General features: G+C 39.9%; 3 protein-coding genes across 4 annotated transcripts; 2 read left to right on the forward strand and 1 right to left on the reverse strand.

Moving 5' to 3' along the window:
• Nucleotides 1-102: 102 nt before the first annotated feature.
• Nucleotides 103-3,008, forward strand: b3galt6 (UDP-Gal:betaGal beta 1,3-galactosyltransferase polypeptide 6). 2 transcript variants are annotated; one of them, XM_056393197.1, is made up of 2 exons: nucleotides 103-609; nucleotides 1,236-3,008. In XM_056393197.1, exon 2 carries the CDS (start codon nucleotides 1,246-1,248, stop codon nucleotides 2,263-2,265), a length of 1,020 nt encoding a protein of 339 aa, XP_056249172.1. In that variant the 5' UTR covers nucleotides 103-609; nucleotides 1,236-1,245; the 3' UTR covers nucleotides 2,266-3,008. The 2 variants fall into 2 exon arrangements, with proteins under 2 accessions (XP_056249172.1, XP_056249164.1); XM_056393189.1 differs by having other exon boundaries at nucleotides 106-629.
• A 137-nt stretch (nucleotides 3,009-3,145) lies between these two features.
• Nucleotides 3,146-6,366, reverse strand: si:ch211-160o17.6 (protein FAM107B). The gene is made up of 4 exons (XM_056393225.1): nucleotides 6,316-6,366; nucleotides 6,010-6,166; nucleotides 4,647-4,791; nucleotides 3,146-4,478 (listed from the first exon to the last, which is right to left on the reverse strand). Exons 1-4 carry the CDS (start codon nucleotides 6,335-6,337, stop codon nucleotides 4,377-4,379), a joined length of 426 nt encoding a protein of 141 aa, XP_056249200.1. The 5' UTR covers nucleotides 6,338-6,366; the 3' UTR covers nucleotides 3,146-4,376.
• Nucleotides 6,367-9,465: 3,099 nt separating this feature from the next.
• tmem167b (transmembrane protein 167B) lies at nucleotides 9,466-13,149 on the forward strand. The gene is made up of 3 exons (XM_056393250.1): nucleotides 9,466-9,612; nucleotides 10,713-10,844; nucleotides 11,593-13,149. The coding sequence occupies exons 1-3, from the start codon at nucleotides 9,603-9,605 to the stop codon at nucleotides 11,673-11,675; spliced, it is 225 nt and encodes a 74-aa protein (XP_056249225.1). The 5' UTR covers nucleotides 9,466-9,602; the 3' UTR covers nucleotides 11,676-13,149.
• The last annotated feature ends 295 nt before the right edge of the window (nucleotides 13,150-13,444 follow it).

A 13,444-nucleotide genomic window follows, 5' to 3' on the forward strand; every position in this document is an offset into this window, starting at 1 on the left:
CAACAGCTGTCTTCAAACTGCCCCCCCCCCCCCCCCCCTTGGTTTTATTGTCCTTTCCTGATCGCACATGCAAAAAATAGCAAAAAAAAAAAAAAGAGCTTTTCACAGCTGTTACATGTAATCATGCTGTCGTTTCGCTTCCTGGCAAACACATCCAAAGTTAGGCGTGGAGTTAATCTATTTCCTCTTGTTCAGGTTCTATGCACTTTTCTACTAATAATAACGGCTATACAAATTACGCATTTGGACAAAATGATTGTCCACACACATCTTTATTATGTGTTATTTTGTCCCCCCTCTTTCAGGGGCTTCACTTCCGTTTCCTTTTCGTCACGGCCACAGTGAGCTCCACTAGACAAGAAATGAATACAGCGATACCTGGCTCAGCTCACCCTGCCTACCATTTAACCTGCTTATTGTAACCTGCCGGGCCGACGCCGCTAAACCTTGTGGTTTCCATCTCCGGTTTGGATCAATATGAGCAGTGTGTGTGTGTTTACAGTCAGTGCAGTGAGCTCACTAAGTGCGCAGAGGGTCTTATCTTGGTAGCTAACGTTAGCTCCGCAAAGCTGCTGTGTGTGGCCCGTTCTGGCTGTATCTACGGGACAGGTACTTTTCACTCAGCTAAGGTACCTAACAAATCCTCTTGAATTAACCACTGCGTGCAGTATTGTTACAATGGACAGTGTAAAGTTCAACGGCTAAGCTTAGCAAGCAGGTGGTGCTACAAACTCACGGGTGTGTTGCTGATGCGAGGTTACTTTGCTATCTTACACGGTAGCTACCGTTATCCAAGGCAAAACCTGTGATCCACATGCTCAAATGATAACTTTAATGCCAAATCTGGAAACATAAGTACTGTCGCTGCTGCCACCAATTTAATGCCATGGGGTACTAGTCTGACATAATCCTTTCTGATGCTCAGATATGTTTGTTTACATCTGTAATGTCTGTAAACACAGCATTGAAACAAGCTGCAGCAGATATGTAGTGCTGTGTGATTGCTAACTGCACCTTGATTCAGGAATATATTCACTTTTCATAAGATGAGAAACACTCAAAATGCAAATGTTTCTTTTATAAGTCAAACTCTTTACTTGTTCCCTTTCAGCCACCTAATGCGAGTTTTGTGAAAATGCTTGCATAAAATGTGTGGGTGCAAAATGTAATTTAGGTGATGATAAACTTGATGAATTACATTAACACTAACAATCTATTGTGTTTTTTCACCACAGGCTCAGCACCATGAATCTGTTGCGTCTAGTGTGTCGTCACAAGACAGCCCTGGTCATTGGCACTGTTTGCAGCTTTGCTGTAGTTCTTGTCTTCTTGGCCCGATGTACCTCAGAAACCTTGAAACAGGCCCATCCGGATCCTCCAGGCTTAGCCCCCCAAGCCAATGCCTTGCAATCACGTCCAGAGCAGCATAATCTTCCTTCCACATCTAAAGACTTGTCAGCATTCTTGGTGGTCCTCATCACAACGGGACCTAAGTACACAGAGAGGAGGAGTATCATCCGCAGCACCTGGCTTGCCAAGCGGGACTCAGATGTTCTGGCCATGTTTGTGGTAGGAACTCAGGGGCTTTCCAGTGAGGACCTTCAGAACCTTAACACAGAGCAAGGGCGGCACAAAGACCTGCTCTTACTGCCTGAGTTGCGAGATTCTTATGAGAACTTAACACTCAAACTGCTCCACATGTACTCCTGGCTGGACCAGAATGTGGAGTTCAAGTTCGTCCTCAAAGCAGATGATGACACATTTGCTCGTTTGGACCTCCTTAAAGAGGAGCTGAAGGGGAAAGAGCCCAGCCGGTTGTACTGGGGCTTCTTCTCAGGGAGAGGCCGAGTGAAAACAGCCGGCAAGTGGAGGGAAAGCTCATGGGAGCTCTGTGACTACTACCTGCCCTATGCATTGGGTGGGGGCTACATCCTCTCATCCGACCTGGTACGTTATGTACATCTGAATGCAGGTTACTTCAAGACATGGCAGAGTGAGGATGTGTCACTGGGTGCCTGGCTGGCACCTGTGGATGTTCGGCGGACGCATGACCCACGCTTTGACACAGAGTATAAATCGCGTGGTTGCAACAACAAATATTTGGTTACACATAAGCAGAGCTTGGAGGACATGTTGGAAAAACACCAGACTCTGCAGCGTGACGGCAAGCTCTGCAAGGAGGAAGTCAAGCTGCGACTGTCCTATGTGTATGACTGGAGCGTGCCACCCTCACAGTGTTGCCAAAGGAAGGATGGCATTCCTTAATTTTTGTCTTTTTTACATGGTTGGAATTGGCTTTTGATTTTTATTGTTTGAGTCTGGGAAATTAAGGAATAATGTGTTTTGACCAATTCTCCATTGTTACATGATTTAAAGCAATGTAACAGCTACTAGAAATTATTGTGAAAGCCTAAATGTTGTTAAAAAACCTCATTTAAAAAAAACAAAAAGTGGCAGCTTCACAGATTGTTTTTTTCCACCCAGACCAGAGGATCTAGATGGAATTTCCACATATTTGAAACTGGGTTTTAATAGTGTCCATGTGAAATCAACCAGGTCCGGCAAATTCTAGTAGTAGTAAATTATGAAGTGGTTTTTGAGCTAGATTTTGCGCAGTTTGGTTTTATAAATCTTTAACAGTCTGTAGAGTCTCCATGTTAATCTTGTCGAGGTTTGACATTTTTTTTTCTATCTATACCTGGTTTTATGTGGGTTACGGAATTAGTCAAGTCACCCTTTTTCTGTTTTCACAAGTAGAATGGGATTTTAAACAGTGCTACAGCTTTTATTGTGAAGTCGAGTACAAATTTTACAAATTCAAATGATGTACCATCGCCAACGGAGAATTGGTTGAGAAATATTGTCCTTTCAATTTCAAATTAGGAGCCAACTTCCACCTTATGTCCTTTATGACCCACAAACTCTTTTGGCCTTGTTTTTTGGACCCATGATAATGTCAGTGCCCTCCTTACCGCCAGTTTACCACATGGGTGGCCTACTTCTCTCTGTCTGTGCTTCTTCTACTGTACGTCTTGCTAAATATGTTCAAACACTATGAGAAGTTGTAAGTGTAGTAGGTAGCACCAGGAAACACAGACAAGAGTTTCTTACCCTGCCATTATGTCTACATTTTTTTGTGAAAGCATTTTTTTTTTTTTTTTTGTATTTTATTTATTATTAATTTATTCTATAGCGAACACAACACACTGGAGCTGGGTTGTGACAAAAGCACAGTGGATGTGGTTGCTGCTTGTGAATAGAATTTGTATTTATAAACACAGTTGGGGGAAATCACATGTATTTCACAAAATTAATGGAGATGAAAAGTTCACTTTTAAATGTAAAACCTTTTGTTTACGGTGGACGACACACGAGGTGTAAGGTGTTTGGAATGTCACAGAATGCGTAAGTGAAAATGGTTGAATGTGATTTATTCAGCAGGCCTTCTTTTACTGGAGCCTATGTGAGGAGTCTGTGACGATATTTACACTTCCAAGGCAACAGTCACACTTTAAAGTTTGGTCAGTACATTTACTTTGCAGAGGTAAAGTTATTTATGAATGTTTGTTTACAGCACACCACATATTCAGACTGAGTAACCTGATATAAACTACCAGCTGGCACTTGCTCACTTTTTAAACAAGAAACATAAGTCCATGAATCATTATTCAATGATTACCTTTTTTTATCTTAGGCTCTTGCCATCTGTGATGTCACTAGCTGAGTCCCAAAACTTGTGAAATACGAACAGCAGCTTTGATCAAAGGGTACGACAGACTGAAGTGTAAACGGCTGAGCAATCCTGCAAAAAGAGCGACATCCATGTTCACTCCTGTGACTGCCTCTCATGTCATTATGTGACTGTTTTCTCACTGTTGTCACTAGCAGATCCAGCTTAAGTTTCAGTGTTTGTTTTTACGTACATTGTCGGCCTCCCTGGATGTTTTATTAAATTTTTTTTTAAATGTATTCCTGGTGCTTATTTTCTCATTCTACATTTTAACAATATTACAAAATACAGCAACCTAACCTTCTATGGCAAGACAATTAAAGAATGTTTCAAGTGCACGCATCTCCACAGCAAGAAAATATTTGAAGCCTTTCACAACTTTACAAGAGACGCTCACAAGTCCACTCCTTTCTCAATTCAAACGATCCATCATGCTTGATTGGTGGTGTTGAAAAGTTCTCTCAAAATAGGATTAATAAATTTATATTTTTCCTTCCTGAAATTCAAATCTCATACTGTAAAACATTTTCTGACAGATTTGGTAAATTTGTTATCAGTATCTGTGAGAGCTGCAGTTGCCAAATGAAGATGATTCACCTGATGACTAACATTAGCACAGGAACCTGTGTTCCTGTAGCTCTGGTTGTCATGATGAAAAAGCCTGCACGTGCTTCAAGGTTTTTCTCACTCGGACGAACTCCGGCGCGTTCTGTAGCCACTCGTTCCTTTTTCTTTCCTCCAGCTCACACTGTAAGAGAGGAAACATCTGTCAATCTAGCTCTAGTTTGGACATCCTCCTTAACAAGACTCTTTATTCACAAATATCTGCAGCTCTGCATGCTCACACATACCCAAATGGTAAATAGATCATTACAAATGCCGTTTGTGTGGTTTTCTATCATTTGCTCATACGTACGACTTGTATCCTCTGCTGTCTTGTGCGAAGCTTTGCTTCCAAGTCTGAGGGAGGATGGAGGGCCAGCTCGGCCTGCTTGTGCCTCTCTCTCTGTTTGTTTTCCAGCACACGCTGCAGCTCGGGCTTTATTCTTGGCAGGAGACCACTGAGGACACATAACAAAAATACTAATAGAAGGATGGACATCTACACTGAGCACAAATTAAATCGCAACACTTTTGTATTTGCTCCCATTCTTCATTAGTTTTTTAGTTTACTTTTACAAAGCACACACAAGGCTTCTTTCTGTCAAATGTTTTTCACAATGACATGTTAGTGCGCAGCTCTCCTTTGCCAAGATAATCCGTCCACTTGACAGGCGTGGCATATCAAGATGTTGATTACACAGTGCCAGAGTAGAGTCAAGCTAAACAGGGTCTTCTTTCCCCGCTGGTTCTGCCAAGCCTGTTCCCTTGGCTGTGGTATCAGCGTTTGGTTATGCTGCACCTGTCAGGTGAATGGATTATCTTGGCAAAGAAGAAGTCCTAATTACCATGGATTTAAACACTTTTATGAACAAAATTTGGGAGGAATATGCCCTCTGTTTGTATAGAAAAAATATTACATCTTTTATTTCAGCTCATGGAAAATGAGAGTAAAAACAGAAGCATTGTGCTAATATTTTTGTTCAAGATAAGCAACCAAAAATACTATCCTCTCGAGTATTATTTATCTATCAGTGAAGGTAACCTTAAAATGACACAGTTGCTCATTATAATTCACAAACTTAAATGTAAATTTAAATATATTATATAGTCAGTATTCAGTAGTCAGGTGTATATTAATAGAAACTTGGGCTTGTTCACTGCTTCAAGCACCACAAACCAAACTGTCTGGATTTTATTGTACTTACATGCATTATTTTGTCTTTCTCAGACACAAGAGTGAAAATACTTTCCCCGTGTTGAGAGATTAGCAGTGATCTCTAGAGAAGTGTTGCACCTTTGACTCAAACAGTGTTAAATACCATCTAAGCATGTTGCTTATCTCCGGCCGCAGCCCCGGTCAGCAGGACTGGGGAAGCCCAAGAGGATTCTCTGACTGAGGCAGGAGACAAATAAAACGCTGATCTGGAGAACTTTCTGCTGGCAGTTTCAACTTGCCTTTAACTACACACCAGTCCGAGAAGATGTCACATGGAAAAACTTGGAAATCTCAGATTACTAAAATACGGTCACACTAGAAAACAAAGTTTTATACGTAGAGTCAAGGTATTAAGGTCCCTTGACTGGTATTACATTAACGTGTACATGGATCACCGTGCAGCTGCAGCCTATGTGACCTGATCATATAGCAGCAGGTACAGAGCTCAGTGTTTTCTCACCATCTGTGGCAGAAGAGCAGTTCTTGGTGAAGGGCTCTGTGTTGGTGAGAAGCCAGGACAGGATTTGGCAGCTTCTTGGGTTTGATGAGGTCACCACCCTCCTGTTGTTGAGTCTCAATCACCTGGCAAGGTTGGACCATCCAGCAGTGATGTCTGTCTGACACACATAAAGAAAGGCCAGCTCACGTAGTCACATATCACTGTCAGTGTTATGTGGGTAGAACTGCTGTTGGTAGGAAAATGTTCATAATAGTGGCTTTTATTCACCAAAGCAAGATTAACTTCTACTGTTTGATTTTATCTTACCACTTCTCTTTCGAAGAGCCATTTTTTGTGACACCTGAATAAACAGAAGGCAGGTAAGTGTTCTCCATTTGCAAAATGAGTTTTGAAAATTTAAATGACAGACAGACCACACAGACTATTCTGCCGACCCACCAACAATCAAATGAAACATTTTGTTAAAAAATCTCAACTTGGAATTTTGAATCTTAAAATACTCATCACAGTTTTCAAAATAGCTATAAAGAGTTGTAAATTATATTAAAGGATACAATTACTAAATAATCTTTTCAAAAACAGGACTCTACTATTTTCCATGGATGAAAAGAAGGTTTTTGATTGTATTTCTTTTAGCCTCATCAAGGAAATTACAAAATAAACTCTCCATAAAAATCTAAACTGACCATGGGTTTTGAAACCTCAAATTATGTCTTTTGATGTGTGTCTTTTGGCTCAGTGAGAAACTGCTGCAGTTTAGTTAGTTTCTCAAATAGTCAGTAAGATTGTAATGGGCACATATAAATTATAGGTATTAAGGTATGAATTGAAAAAAACTTTTTAAGATTGTTTTAACTTAGCGTTTACTAGTAGGATCAAAAATTATGATTATAGGCAAGGAATTTTTGAAATCTTCTATCCTTTGAAATCTGAGTCAGAGCAGAGGCACAGGCAACTCAAACCTGGTCAGTAAGAATAATGTTTTTTCTTATGTAGCCTATTTGTGATTAAACAAATCATCATTTTATTCATTCACACATAAAAGTGATAATAAAACAATCTTACCTGTGTGCAGTGGTAGAGACGCATTGTTGAGTAGAGAGATGTGTTAAAGTCGGTGTTTGCAGAAACAAGGGCAGGAGGAGAAGAAGAGCTCACTGCTGCTGTCAGGTGCACAGCAAGCTGCAGTTATAGCAAGGCTGATCTGAACAGGTGTGCCACTCTGTCCTGTGATCAAATCTTATTAACTGTCTTACGACCCTTTGTTCCCTTGAGCAGGTGAAACTTCTGTTGTCTCAGATGCAGGAACAACATATGGAGGGATTAGGATCATGTAATGTGAAGATTAGGATAATGCAATATAGAAAGAAAAAAACAAAACAAATATTGCTTTTGTATCTCTGCTTTGTGAATCCAGTTGTTATCACAGTCACAGAGGGGAGAAAGGTACAGTCCACATTCACATCAAATTCTACTTTTGTGTTAAATCTATGTTACAGTTACATACTACTGTCCAGCTGTCTTCAAATTATATTTCAGTAGGAAGAATTGACAGAAACAGAGGATAAGTAACATTTTCATGGTCCTGAAGTGAAGTCAGGTCAGTGAAGCAAATGTAAATGAACACAACAAATCTGAATTATATGAAAACATTGACCAGACAATTTCAGTCCTGCAGCAACATATTGAATTGAAATGAAGAGATATATATGAATGAAGTGAAAATGTGGATGCTTCAAATATCAACAGTGAATTTGATTGTGTTGCCAAAAATGTGCAGAACTGAAAATATGCATATCAATGCATATGTGATATACAGTATAACAGATATAAATATGTAATGTACAAATATATCAATGAAGGTAATATGAGCAGAATGTAGGTTTAAGAATATGCATTACACAACTCATGTGACAAAGTCTGTACAGATGTCTGTTATGTTGTATTTATGCATGCAGGTATCACGTCATGACAGAAGCAGTTAATTTTCAGCCTGAACATAATATATGTGTGCATCTTAGTCTAACCAGTGGGTTTGAAACAATTTATAAGAAATGGTAGGCGACTTTTTTCAAGTCACAAAAGAGAAAAGGAGCTGTAACCTAAAGTTGAAACATGCTGAAAGTCTAGATTGTTGAGTTTTCCTCCAGCAATGACTACAGCACATACACACAGTATGACAGACATACTGTCTGATATTTACTGAAACATACTGTAAACTGCATATGCTAACCTTTTATTGGGTAGTCTGGAGCAAATTATTCAGCAAAAAAAGGTGGTTTGCCACCTGGGTCTTCAGGTACATTGATTCAGTACCGTCTTGACTGGCTGAGACTGGGGCTGTTTGGACAGACAGTGACGGGTGGCTGCCTGCACAAATTGCTCCATGATGCACCTGCAGGGAATGAGGTGAAGGTGGCTGTATAGTGGTGTCAGTTCAAAGCAGTGTGGGTGGAAGCTCAGATTAATCCTCCTCCTTCCCTCTGCTGTAGTGCCCAAGGTGTGTCCAGGTGTAGAGCTGCAGCAGAGCCAGCATTTTCCCCCACTTTGTTAATCCTGCCTTTGTCCTCCTTCTACTGTAGCTGCTGCCTCCATGCCACCCTACTGCAGAGAGGAGTGTGTTGGCCACATCCTGAATGAAATGTTGTGAGCAATGGAAGACCTGTGTGCCACTTTTGCCATCTCATGTGCACCATGTCTGCATTTGTGTGTTTCTGACTCATTATAGATGATGACTATGTCATGGACATGCTACAAGGTTTACTAGGGACAATTCAGTTTATCATTTTCCAAATATGTCTTTGTTTTGCTGTCTTGGTTGTGTTGCATGAGGTATATTTCATGGGAAAGTTCCCAACAATGAAGGGAATTCGATACACTCAGTCATAGCATAGGGCTACTGTACTGGCATGGATGGATTGCTGAACAGGCCAGAGCCTCCATGTGAAGTGGCCATTGTTTGAAAGACACAAAATGACAACAAAGAGGTGCAAAACAATCCCAAAGAGAGGCAAAACAACTACAGGGACTCAAAACAACTACAAGGGATTCAGAACAACTACATAGACACACAAAAGAATCTTAAAGAGACACAAGACGACCATAAAAATACAGAGCAATTAAAAAGGGATGCAGAACAACTACATAGAAATAGAAAACGTGCATGAAGAGACACAAAACAACTACAAAGAAACACTTTCACACTGGTGGTTACCTGTCTGTGCCCAAGGGTGCATTTTCTCATAATCCACCCATGTGTGGCCAACAGGCTGAGATGACACTTAAAAACAAATTTATGGAAAGAGTACGTACTAAGATGTTTGAGATTTGAAATGTGCAAATTTAAATATGTGGGGTCACATGGGTGAGGTAGAGGCAGTTGTAAATCATATATTCCAGTAGGTGGCAGTAATACTAGCTGGACAACAACAAACATAAAATGTAGAAGAAGAATGTAAACCAGTGAAACCGGAAATGTCAACCGAGTGACTGCGAAGTAGACTGTATTATATCTCCACTTTATTATTCAGGATGGATTGCTAATTTAAAGGAAGAAACAGTCATATAGCATCGTCAAATAGCAACCTGCGAATATGACAAATGGTAGGTCAACTGTGTTGCGAAACTAGCCAAGAAGTGTCGGCAGCAGAACAGGTCATTCAAGTTAGACTACTTCTAGCAAAGAAGGCTAAAGCTAGGTTAGCTGTAGACGTGGCCCTGGGCAGCACTGTCAGTCTGTTAGCACCAGAAATGATTTTTCTTTACTCATTTTAACTGTGTTGTACTGCTTCTTTGTTACAATTACAAATTCACTGTACAGTTTGCCGTCCACAGTGAAAAGCTCTAAGTGCTGGACACATCGTATTTTTTACTGTCTACAAAGCAACTCGCTAACTAGCATCGATTAAGGTATCTAGCTTAAAAATCCAGGTAGCTACAGTCATTGGATCGAACAAGTCAAGACAAACCTGTAAGCATTTTATTCATCTTAGTTCTTAAAATATCTAACTTATTTTGAGCTCGTTCACTGCTGATGTGGTTACATGAACAGAGGTTATTAGTGCTGCTGTATCTGCAAGCACCGCTGGACTTGCAGAGTCAACAACACAGTTTGTACATGTTGGTTAAAGGTAAAATCCACATCAAGGCAAAGTGTATATGTTGCTGTATGAGTGACTTCCCACAGTAGAGGCAATGTCAGACAAAACAGCACAAAAACAATACCTCTCCGTCAAACCTGGACGTCAGAGCAAGGACATACATTATATGGTGACAGGTTATGCAGATGTGTCCATGTGAATTCACTATCAGTGTTGATACAGTGTCTTTAGCAGTTGCTCGGTTTTTCACTGTTTGTGGTGCAGCAGTATTTATTTCTACAATGAGGCATTTTAAAATTAAAAACTAATCTGTGGAGTATCACTGCAAGAATCGGTGAATGTTATTCTATGGTGTGTTATTCACAACCAACTGTTATCAGGATGCTTTTAGATTCACAGATGCTAAATTAATGTGGACTAGTGCATGTAAACTCCCACATATTTTCATAATCAGGAGAGATCTATTGTTGTCATTTTTGTTTTGTCTCATTTAATTCAGCTAACAGATGTTGTTGTGTACTGTCAATAAGTTGAATAAGCTAAGCGAACAGCCAACTGGTATGTGAGACGGATTGATTGATATTATCCTTTCCTCTTCCGTAGTGTACTCGTTCGATGGCATCCTGGTGTTTGGGCTGCTGTTCATCTGCACTTGTGCATACCTCAAAAAGGTGCCTCGACTCAACAACTGGCTACTGTCAGAGAAGAAAGGAGTGTGGGGCGTTTTCTACAAAGGTAGATGAATGAATTCACAAGATGCTGATTGAACACACACCTACACAAAATGTCCTGGTACAGTAGACAGCAATCTAAGAACTAATTTTGAGTTAACATGTAATGTTATTATATTATACAGCCATTGCAATATGTACAGTTGTATGCAAAGGTTTGTGTCCCCCTGGGTAAATTGCATATATGGCTTATTTTGTTTAGAACTAAATGCAACCCCTGCAGCAAACAAACATTTCCATCAAATATTAATGCACTGTTTCTTGTGGATTAAAATAATAATGATAAACAGTAATTGTAGCACCATAGTAGGCCAGTGCTTTGTAGCCCCTCAAAACCTCAACAAACTATGTAATTTGGCAAGGGGTGCCCAAACATTTGAATGCAACAGTACAGTATTAGCAGCTTGAAGCCATGTTAGCACATGTTGTGCTGTTGGCCCTGTACTCCAGTACAATGGAAACTTAAATGAAAGAGGGACTATGAGTAGGATTTGGAGATTTGAGTTGATATTTTGATAAAAATCCACTTACGTATACCATGAGAGAGGACTTTACATCTGTTGCCCACTCACCCCAACTTTAATCTCTGTCATTAATTTTATTGTCACTTGGAGAGAATTGCTCATCAGTAGTTAAAGTAACTCATTGATACACATCTGTTTATATTTGCTATTCTACCCTTGTTCCATATGTTTGTAATTTACCTGCGGTTTTCTTCATTCATCCTCTTGATCCTCCATCTCTTTTCTCAGCTGCAATAATTGGGACGCGGCTCCACATTGCTGTGGCGGTTTCCTGTCTGGCTATGGCTTTCTATATCGTCTTCTTGAAATGATAGTCAGACTGGACTGGAAAGGACTGGACGGGTGCAGGGTGGGGACGGACTCATCTCAGTGGTCATGTACTAATCCTTGTTGCGGGACACTTCTAGGATTAAGTGACCGATGAAACCCCATTGCCCTGTGGACCCATGTGAGAAATACCCAGTGGTGCCCCCTTCTGGTGACTGGGTACATAACTGCTCCCTTAATAATGTGTGTGCACTACAGACAAGAAGGGCATCCTGAATCTACTCCACAGTTATTACAGAGGAGAGAGGCTGTTTGGTTACATGGTATCATTCTGTAGTTGGCTAATGCTGTTTATTGTCTCCATCCACACCCCATGATTATTTATAATGAAGGATGCAGGATCGAATGGCAGCGTGTGCATTATACCTTGTACCTGTACACAACCTAAAGTTAGCCTAGCTGTATATATTTGGAAAAAATATGACCAATAGAAATTTGCCAGAGGTTATGTCTGATCAAACTGAAAATGGATCAATACTGCTTGCTCCCAGCTATGCTATTTTTTCTGTATCACTTCTTCTGTCAAAGGTGGAGGGAAAGATAAACAAAGCTAATATATGAAGATGTTCTTGTATACACTATACATTACTTTTTTGGATCTCTTAACTTTTCTTAACAGTGCTGTTTGGCATCTCCCACATTTTCTTTAGGTTTGAAATACACATTTTATACAGATATGTATGTTGTATTTACTTTGACATCTAATACTAGATAACATGTTTTGAATGAATGTCATAAATAGTTACAAACTTGGAATTTAAGTCCCCAGGGAGTCAAAGTTCGATTGCAATTGTAAAGTGTCACAGAGAGAAGAGTAATAACTTTAAAAGAGACATATATCAACATGTTGTGAAAATTGGATGGCTATATCAGACTTGACTGAAGATTTAAATGCAATGCCAAATAGGGATGGTGCTTCTTATGGCATCTAAATTGCATACTGTTACTCTGCGTTTAATTCTGCCACCTTATTTTTTATTACTAAAATAATTAAGTTGTTTTGGGAGGGAATGCGATGCAATTTTGAGTAAAACCTTGATCAGACAATTTCTGTGTTTGTTGTCTTTATAAAACAAATGTTAGGTTTCAAGTGACATATAGTGCCTATGCAATGTATAGTCCCTATAATGTTTTTCATCTTCTATTGGTTTACAACCTTGAATCACAGTGGATGGAATTTTGAATCAGCAGAGGACACACAAAAAAGTATAAACATCCTCCAAATCAATCCAAAGTACAAATCTGAAATAATTGCATTGAGCCTATGGTATTTTGGTAGGTCTTTATCAGCTTTGAAGATCTGGACAGTGCAATTTTGCTTAAATTCTTCTATGCTTGAGGTCTGGACTCAGATTTTGGTTGGTCCTAGTCTCTTTTCAAAAGCCATCTATATGCAGCTTTGACTTCATATTTGGTGTTGTTATCTAGCTTTAAAATAAAGCATCTCTCAACAGCTCATCACAGGTTTTCCTCCAAGATTTCTCTGTATTTTGCTGCATTCATCCTCCTCTCACAGCCCCTGCGGGGCCTGCTGCAGAAAACTCCCAGAGAAATCCCCACAGCATGGTCTGGCCCCCCACCATGAGTCATAGTGGACATTCTGTATTTCTGCTGATGCGCAGTGTTGGGCTTCCACCACACACATCATGAAGCATAAAGGTCAAACATATTTTGGAACTACCAGGATATAAAACTTTTTTCTTTCATTTTCCCACCTGCTTTTGTAAAGGCAACAGTATTTGTATACATGTCT

Source organism: Seriola aureovittata, chromosome 2, assembly GCF_021018895.1.
Source record: "Seriola aureovittata isolate HTS-2021-v1 ecotype China chromosome 2, ASM2101889v1, whole genome shotgun sequence".
Lineage (NCBI taxonomy): Eukaryota > Metazoa > Chordata > Actinopteri > Carangiformes > Carangidae > Seriola > Seriola aureovittata.

Bases quoted from the DNA above. Each gene is read 5' to 3' on its own strand.
- b3galt6 (XM_056393197.1), top strand. From the start codon at position 1,246: ATGAATCTGTTGCGTCTAGTGTGTCGTCACAAGACAGCCCTGGTCATT.
- si:ch211-160o17.6 (XM_056393225.1), bottom strand. From the start codon at position 6,337: ATGGCTCTTCGAAAGAGAAGTG. The intron at 4,792-6,009 runs GTGAGAAAACAC...ATGTGTCCTCAG, and splicing joins CTGCTCTTCTGCCACAGATG to TGGTCTCCTGCCAAGAATAA. The intron at 4,479-4,646 runs GTACGTATGAGC...CCTCTCTTACAG, and splicing joins GACAGCAGAGGATACAAGTC to TGTGAGCTGGAGGAAAGAAA.
- tmem167b (XM_056393250.1), top strand. The intron at 10,845-11,592 runs GTAGATGAATGA...CTCTTTTCTCAG, and splicing joins GTGGGGCGTTTTCTACAAAG to CTGCAATAATTGGGACGCGG.